The 9,545-nt window shown below is 35.5% G+C and overlaps 1 protein-coding gene across 1 annotated transcript; it reads left to right on the forward strand.

The window, feature by feature from the left end:
- The first annotated feature begins 8,522 nt into the window (after positions 1-8,522).
- LOC127096640 (uncharacterized) lies at positions 8,523-9,248 on the forward strand. The gene has a single exon (XM_051035191.1). The coding sequence runs from the start codon at positions 8,523-8,525 to the stop codon at positions 9,246-9,248; it is 726 nt and encodes a 241-aa protein (XP_050891148.1).
- Positions 9,249-9,545: the final 297 nt, after the last annotated feature.

Here is a 9,545-nt window from a genome sequence, read left to right on the forward strand (position 1 = left end):
ATGATGAAAACAATTGAGATTATCCTTATATACCACTTGCTAATGATGCTGAAAATCTGTTTTTAACCAAAATTAATCAAGATTAACAAGTTATAAGGTGTATGTGCAAAATGGTATTTCCACTCCATGCATGAAAAGCCACGTGAACAGTGCTTAATTATGGCCCAAATCCACTTAAAACAAGCCCATGCAAGCTTTGGAATTGGTTTTGTATGCATATGATCATCCAAAATGGTTTTATGAAATTTCTTTTGAAAATCTTCATGAGTGAGCACATGATCATGCAAGGGGAATTCAAGCCATGTAATGATATGTTTGGAAACTACAAGTCATGATGAACAAAATGCGAAAAGAACCACTCATTTTGGAGCTTTGGTTCAAAAGTTATGCCTATTTGAAGTTTTGAGCACACTTTGTCATGATTGGACCATATCTCCTCAACCACACATTATAAATTCATGATCTTGGACTTTTTGGAAATGGGAGAGAAGGATCTTCAACTTTCATGTTGGACAAAATTTCATTTGAAGCTTTCTTGATGATGTAAACTTGAGTTGAAGTTGGTCTAAAACCTTTCCATTTTTGGAAAGTTCAAATTATAGGTCACCTGCTATTTTGGGAAAGTCTTGGCCTGACTTCAAATTCTTCAATGTGAGTGTTCGAAATGTCAAATGAGACTTGTTTGAACATGAATGAAGCATCTCTAACCACTTCCCACCTCCAAATCCACAGTTGACTTTGCAGTTGACTTCTGTTGCTTTTATGGGCCTCAGATGATTTGGTCATGTACTGTGGCTTCTGAGCCTTCAACACTTGGCCAAGCTACTTCAAAATGATCCTTGAGTCATGTGAGCTCATTGTAACAACCCTAGGGCTTTGATCTCATGGAAAATGCTCTTGTTGCCTTGCACAGTTGAATCTCCTGACCAGTCTTGACTGATGACATGCAACATGATATGCAATGCTAATGCAATGTTAATGACCTAAAAATGAAATGTATATACAAATAGGAGGTGCAAATTTGAGGTGCTACAACAAGATAATAACAAAGAGATAAAAACACAATGATTTTTATCCTGTTTCGCTTGAAACTCAAAGCTAATCCAGTCCACCCGCCAAGGTGATTTGCTTTATACACAAGGTCTTAATCCACTATAATCAACAGATTAAATAAACACAAAGAATAACCTTCTTTGTCTTCTCAAGGATCCAACTAAACCTTAGTCTCCTCAAGGCCTCACAAAGAACAACTTTATTTGTCTTCTCAAGGATAACCACCTTAAGGAATCAAACAAATAGTTTGAATAAAAGTTTGTGTTACATGATGCTTCTACAAAATCAGATTTACACAAATGAATAATAAATACTTAAAGAACACTGTATACAAAAGATGATAGCTTTTCACAAATAAAAAATAGCTTGTCAAAATACTTGTGCAGATCAATGTTTTCTTCAAGTTTTTAATGCATGCTTATATAGTGTAAGCATGTGACCGTTGGAGGTAAAAATGGGGAAAGATCATTGAGAGGTTGTCCACTGTTGGATGAGAAAGGAATGATACCACGTACTGTCTTTTCGCCCACAAATTCAGTGACAGGTGTGATGAATAATATGGTCCTTGCCCACAAAAATTAGGTAGTGGAAAGGTTGTTTAATTTGTACTATATACTATTTGATCACGTCCCCATTTGATCTTGTCTTCAGATTCATTGGCTTCTGATAAAAGATGATTGAAGCATGAAGTGAAGAAATAGAGAGCTAGATTCAGAAACTTCAGAACCTTGGGTCAGAACCTTGACAGCGTCAATAGTCTGGCTTGAGTGCTTCAGTATCTTCAGAATCTTTAGAGTCTTCAGATTCCTCAGTCAGAACCTTGATAACTTCAATCATCTGTCTTGAGATCTTCAGAATCTTCAGCTACATAACCCAACTTTAGAAGCTTGCCATTCTTCACAAGTTTGGTGATCAAAGTCACGTATAGAAGCAAAAATTGAGAGAACATTGCAGCAACAATATAGAGTCTCATAAGAAGCTTCTGATGGGTGAAATAACATAGAAGCAAAAAGAACATTGCAGCTGCAATATTGACGTCTTTCAAAACTTCTAATTGCAGCGTAGAAGCGGATTTGGAACACAATGTTCAGAAACTGATGATGTTGCACATCATATGATCAGAATCAGAACTGGTTGTTAAAGCTACACAATAACAAACCATTAGGGTACCAAAATTGTTCTCACACAAATACAACATTGTTATCATCAAAACTCAAGGTATAGATACATAACCAAATCTTGTTGTAACAATCTCCACCTTTTTTATGATGATAAATCATGTATTTTGATGAAAAATTTCTTACATGGTAATGTCATACCCTAATTTTCAACCCTAAGATGCCACCGTCATTTGTATCATTTGCATGGCATCTAGCATCTTTGCATTACTAACCTATTGAAAATACAAAAAGTTTTTCTACTTTGTTTGTCTTAAGCTAGGGTTTTGCACCAAGAGCTTTCAAAGATTGATCAATCAAGACTTGGCATGACTTTCAACATTTCAAACTCCTCATCCTTCCCAAGTGATCAAGTGACTTCCATCAACAAGAATCAATTTCAAGATCATTCCATCTCAAATTCATCAAGGCCAGAGTTCATCTAATACCCTCAACTAGGGTTTTGACCAAAGGCATGATCCCAAAGCTTGAAGTATGGTTCAAAGACTTCAAATACATCATAATTTATCCATTCACATCATCTAATATGCCCAAGAGATCCCATTCATTAAATATTGCAAGAATTAAATTCATCTGATACAAAGTCAACTGAGGCAAAGTCAAAGTTTGACTTTTGACATTTTTGGTCAACCATGGACTTCTCAACTCAAGGATCATGAAAATATGGTTGATGGATGCATTTGATCAAGAGTAACCAATAAATTTAAGGTTACTTGCAAAAAGGGCAAGATTTGGTTTTGTAAATTTTTCTAAGTTATGAAAAAATACATGTTCAAGTACCTATTTTCCAAGGCCATAACTTGTGATCCATGCCACCATTTTCTTTTCTATAATGGTCATATTAAAAGTCTTACTTCATACTTCAACTTTGTCCTTGATGATTGATTCTCAAAAAATGCAAGGATTTCAAGTTATGAAGCCATGAAGTTGGTACCATAAAATTAAAACAGAAAAAATTTCAACCAAATCTGCCTTCAAAAAGTAGCTTACTTGATCATCACTTTTCACCATGATCCATATTGATTAAAGGAAACCTCCCAACATTAAAGTTATATAGGATGGTCTTATCTTTCTAAAAAGTCCAAGATCATGAAATTATCATATTTGAGCTAGGAGTTTCGAAGAGATGAAGTTGGCTCTCCAAATCTGAAATTTTGGGTCACTTTCATGACAAGTTCGTCATGCAACCTTGAGCCAAAGCTACATAATATTACTTTGCAAGATATTTTGCTTCTAAATCTCACCTTAATAAGAACATTACACAAACCCTTGATGCATTACACAAGGGATTGAGCTATTGACCAAGTCTTAATGCCACATTTGGAAGATTTTGCAAAAAAGCTTCATATCCATTTTGATAAAGGCCAACTTTTCCAACCACTCTTGCATTGAGCTTCCAACTTGTTTCTTCTGATCATACTTAACCTCTAAACTAGAAGCAACATCCTAAACCTCAAGAAAAGTACCTCTAAACTCCTCCTTTCACTCCACCTTTTCATCATGATCCATTATGATTTTTTATGCAAAATGAAACCAAGTCACTAAACTAGCATTCCAATTGAATCAAGATTGATTTCTGCAAGTTACATGATGTTGGTGTAAGCCCTAGAGGCCAATACTTTTGGTACTTGTATCGAATTATTTATTAATAATAAAATGCTTTTTCTTTATTATGTTTGTCTAATAAAGTCCCTAGAATAGATAGTCCGTTTAATGTATCAAGTGTGACTTAATCATGAGATCACATTAAACATAAGGACACTATTCTTAAAGTATCCATAGTCGAGCTTTATTGTGAAGTGGGATAACATTAAAGCATTAAGACTATTATGTATATAGACTGATGATCACATCTCATGGATCATGGATAAGGAGTTATCAAGTCTTAAACATAGGTATGAATATTAAGAGTAATATTTATACTGGATTGACCCGCTATGAGAATACTATATAGAATGTTATGCAAAGTGTCATAAGTTATTCTCATGGTGATAATGGTGTATACCACTCTTCGACCTGAAACCACTATGGACCCTAGATGTAGAGTCGAGTGCCTTATTGCTGATCAAACATTGTCCGTAACTGGATAACCATAAAGACAGTTGATGGGTACTCCACGAAGCATGCTAAGGGACATGAGTGACCTAGATGGAATTTTCCCATCCTGCGTAACAGGATAAATGTCTACGGGCCCAATATTGAATTGGACAAGGATGACACGGTATATGCCTTGTGTTCAATATAGACATAAGGGTAAAAGGGTAATTGTACACATAAGTATTATCACAAAAGGATTTGTCAGATCACATGACATTATCGTGTCTTGGGTAGCAGTGATGTGTTGCTAGATACCGCTCACTATTTATTATGTTAAATGCGTGATTTAATATAATTACCAATGCCGCAAAAACCTACAGGGTCACACACAAAAGGACGGATTGATGAGAGATAGAGTAACTAAGGAATACCATAATGTACGGTGCCCTTAACTGAATTATAGAATATCGTAAGGTACGGTGTACTTAAGTAGAATACGAAATATGGTAAGGTACCACACGCTTAAGTGATTTTGGCATATTATAAGATATGGGCCACATACACTTGAGTGGGCTTTTTAGCTTGCAGCCCACGCAAGTGGTTCTATAAATAGAACCCTTGTGTAGAAGCATTTGTGCAGTTGCAATTTCGTTTCTCTCTCTCTCTCTCTCTCTCTCTCACTCAAAGCCTTCATTCGTAGCAGCTAGCACTGAGATTGAAGGAATTCGTTCGTGTGGACTGAGTAGAGGTGTTGTCATCGTTCAACGTTCGTGATTGCTCCGTAGATCTGCATCAAAGGTTACAATCGCCACAAGAGGTAACGATTCTATCACTGATCATGCCCATTCGTGAGGATCACTAAAGGAGAAATTTTAAATTCCGTTGCATTTTGGATCGCTATTCTCCTTCACATGAACCATATCGATCCTCTATAAATAGAGAGACAAGCCTCATAACTCAATACACCAGAATTGGTACAAAAACTCCATTGTAGCAAATTCTCCAAACCTCAAACTTCCAAATTCCGTTGTGCTTGTGTTTTCTCCAAACCAACACTCCAAACAACTTCTAAACATCCATTAGAAGATGTCCAAACACTTGAGAAACTTCTGTAACAGCCCTACCATCATCTTCCAAATCACATTTTCATAGCTTGCAACTTGATTTGGAAAGGAAGAACCAAGCACTCTCAGCTAAAGCCAGGAATTCAAACACCTTCCTTGAGGTGTAAGGAAGCTGTTCAAATCATAAAATCACATCTAGAACACCCCTATTCCAAACGACGATTTTCATTTTTGAGGTATGTATTCATTTCTACAATTTATGATTTAAGGCACCATTTTACATCATTCTTGTTACCATTTCACTTGCCAAGATGTGAGGAACAAAACCCCTATGATCGTTGGTCTTAATCAGTGATGTTTGGAATTTAATTTTAAATTCAATTTTTAGGGTTCATATGCATTTTGTTTGATTTTTAGATATTTATAAAAAATAAATGAAATTGGTGAGTACCATTAGATTCCTTACAAAATTCTAAGCAAATTTAGTCTTTACTACTTTTGATTTCGTTAAGAATTGAGAGAGTTAAAGTTTTGACAATAAGTGAAAATGGTGGAAATTATGGACTACGGGATGAATGAGGAAGATGAAGTTTGGAGCCATTTTTAAATTTTTAAATTGACTTTAATATATATTTTAATTTATGTAACTTAATACATGAATTGACATTGCGCCCCAGTGGTAAAACATTGGTTTGTTAAGTTACTGGGTGTGGGTTTGAACCTAGGCAGTGTAATGTTTATTTTTTCTCACTTGTTAAATGTTCATTTTTTTCATAACTTCAAATATCCATAACTTCTTGATCCCTTAACATTTTTGACCCATTCTTTTTGCCATGTGTTCATGAGAATGTATTTTTTATGATGACACAAAAAAAATCCCAAAATATTATTTATTCCACCATTTTTGATTGGATGAGAAACATGTGTTTTAAGTGTTTTTTAAGGCTCCTAATTGATTCTTTTGGCTTATGTCTTATTTGTTCTTGATGTTGAAAGTTTGTATTATTAAAGCACACTCTTTTAAATGTTTATTGTTATCCTTAACATGTTTGAACTTGATTATCTTCATACAATGTATCAATTGATTCACCTTGAAAACATGCTTGAATGAATGGTTAGGAGGTGATTAGGTTTCCACTTAAGTTTGGTCTTATCATTGAACTTTGATTCAAGTCTAATGTTTATTTTGTGAAGACTTATAATGTGATACATGTTTGACCTAAATTTATTCATGTTGTGTTTATCATGTACCAATGAATGCTTTTACCATGTCAAATATGATTTTGTCTTCACCATCAATATGTTGTGTCTTGTGATGGTATGTGAAACTTCGTCATGTCTTGTTTATGTTTATCTCAATGCCTAAAAACCATGATTAATATTGTCATCCATACCTCACTCACCTTGTGATTTCTATTGTATTTAGCCATATTTTGTGCCGTAATGTTAATGCATGGTCAACCTTGTTATTATTTATATCCAAGGGAAAGGAATCATGACATTATTGTCATTTTGCATGTGTGTGTTCATCTGCATTCTATACAACTTTACTTCCCCTTAATCCAAAAACTTCTAGATAGAATCTTAGGTTCCCCTCAATGTAAACCTTAGGATTTTATCTCTATCTCTCTCCTTCTTATAACCACTTTCATAATAAACTTTGACTTAGGTCATTGTTTTCCCTTTTATTTCTTAATAAAATGCTTCAGAACACTTAAGCATATTCAAAGATCTTTTCATAAGACCTAAAAAACACAAACTTAATTCAAACCCTTTTGCCACTTTGGATTTTCCATGTTTAAAACATTTTCATAAAAGGATTAGACACGAGTCATCCCTAGTTGAGATTTAAATATCCTACCCCATAAAGTTGTTAAGATTGATATTGATTCTTTTCCATTTAGAAGAGGTATGTGGCATACTTGTTGATTCTATATCCAAGTGAGAGTTCTTCTTTCAATTTGGTGCAAAGATTTATCTTCCACATGTTTGTGGTGGTTTAAAAGTGAGTTTTCTCCTTAAGATGACAATTTGTCTATTTCTCACAAAATCAACCCCAACAAATCCCTTCTAACTTTTGATTCCGAACTACGAGGTTTTGATCCTTCACGGGTACGTAGGCATAAGACTCAATGTCTTTCCAAATCATCAAACAATAAAAAGATGTTCTTTTTCTCATCTCCCCAATCAAATAGCAAATAATTTTAAACCAAACACATATATTTACAAGGTTCATGTAGAGTACTACAGATGATTAGGGTTCTAATACCTTCCGTTTTCATAACACACCCTCGTACCTTTAGAATCTCCCCTCCTTTTTGCTTAGCTTAAGTTTAATCTTCTAGCTTTGCATATACATATTGGGTTATTTTTGAATCTTTTCCCCTTCCCTTGGATAAATTAAAGTTCAATGGTGATATTTTGATTCATGAGTCAAGTCTAATCAATAGCTTGGTCTCTGATTCTTCACCGCGACAGAAATGGGGAGTTCATTGGGGATGGAATATTAAGTGGGTAATACCTAACTTGTTTATATGTGTTTATTATTATTTGTTGCTATGTTTTCTTGGGTTTTATTATGGAGATCTATAGGTGGTGAGGAAATCCTAACCCGGATTAGAGAATACAAATAAGATAGGATGGTGGTATAATCAAAGTTACATGTGTGGAGTAATCCTAAGCATGATTAACATATGATATAACCCCGCTCAGTGGAGACCCCTTTGATGGTAATATTTGTTGTTACGAGTAAATCATAGTGGCATTATTATCTTCGATCTGGGAGTCTAAGAAACTGAGGACCTTTAGAACCATTTCAACCCCTCTAAGCCTTTTTAGGATGTAGTGCGGAGATTATCCAGGTGTAAGATCTGAGGTAATTGTTACACGATGCTACACTCAGAAGAGTTTCTCTTGAGAATATTATTGGTCTACGAGCAAGTCGTTAAACCTATAATATCCGAAAGATGGATCTATGACTCTGGGGACCACTTTAGAACCTTATTCTACAGGTACAAAATAAACCTATTAGTTCATACATTGTGGGATGCTTAGACCTTTGGCTCCATCCTTAATGTCAAAACCCTAAACTCGTATTTGTGAAACATTCATTCATGCATCCATAGAAACCTTTTTTTGCATAAAATCCAAGAAACTCAATAGTTTTCTATTGTAAATATCGATAGGTAAAATGGAACTTGGAAGGAGGAATACCAAGAAATACACTTTCAAATGTCCTGACTTAACAGAGTTGAAGAATCTTGGTTCTATGATAGTTAGTCCAGAGGGTTTCAGAGCTCAGTACGGAAGACTTATGGGTATCTTGAAGACCAAGGTTGGAGATGGAGTTCTCAACACCCTGGTACAGTTTTATGATCCACTCTACCATTGCTTCACATTTCCAGACTACCAGCTTATGCCTACTCTAGAAGAATACTCTTATTGGTTTGGTTTACCAATCTCTGACAAATTACCACCCAGTGGTTCAGAGAAGACCCATACACCAGTAGCTATTGCAGAAGCACTTCACCTAGAAACGTCTGTTGTGAAGACCAACTTCACTAAAAAAGGAGGGATTCTAGGTCTAACCTCTAGATTCCTGTTGGAGAAAGCCTTTATCTTTGCAGAAATAGATAGTAGAGATGCCTTTGAAGCCATTTTTGCTCTACTCATTTATAGGATTGTGCTCTTCCCAAACATTGATGACTTTGTGGATGTTAATGATGTACGAATCTTCTTAATTGGTAACCCAGTACCCACATTACTTGGAGATACCTACCATTCTATCCATCACTGGACTAAGAAAGGTGGTGGAACCATTCTTTGTTGTGCACCTCTCCTATATAAGTGGTTTATTTCTCACTTACCCAAATCCAAGCTCTTCAGGGAGAATCCGCAGAAGCTCAGATGGTCTTAGAGGTTCATGTCCATCGATCAAGGGAGTATACATTGGTATGACCCCTCCTACGATGTTGGAGTAATTATTGACAGTTGTGGTAAATTTCCTAACGTACCTCTCCTTGGTGTACATGGAGGAATTAACTACAACCCCATCCTTGCCATACGCCAATTAGGATATCCTATGGCAGATAAACCCGATAACCTTCTGTTGTCAGGTTTCTTTTACCTCAACGACGAAGAGAGTTCCGGTTTGAAGTATAGAATCATAATTGCTTGGCGCAATATTCACAGAAAAGGAAAAGACCGATTAGGA

The sequence above is a fragment of the Lathyrus oleraceus genome, chromosome 1 (assembly GCF_024323335.1).
Source record: "Lathyrus oleraceus cultivar Zhongwan6 chromosome 1, CAAS_Psat_ZW6_1.0, whole genome shotgun sequence".
NCBI lineage: Eukaryota > Viridiplantae > Streptophyta > Magnoliopsida > Fabales > Fabaceae > Lathyrus > Lathyrus oleraceus.

Coding starts and splice junctions, on each gene's coding strand:
- LOC127096640 (XM_051035191.1), top strand. CDS start 8,523: ATGGAACTTGGAAGGAGGAATACCAAGAAATACACTTTCAAATGTCCT.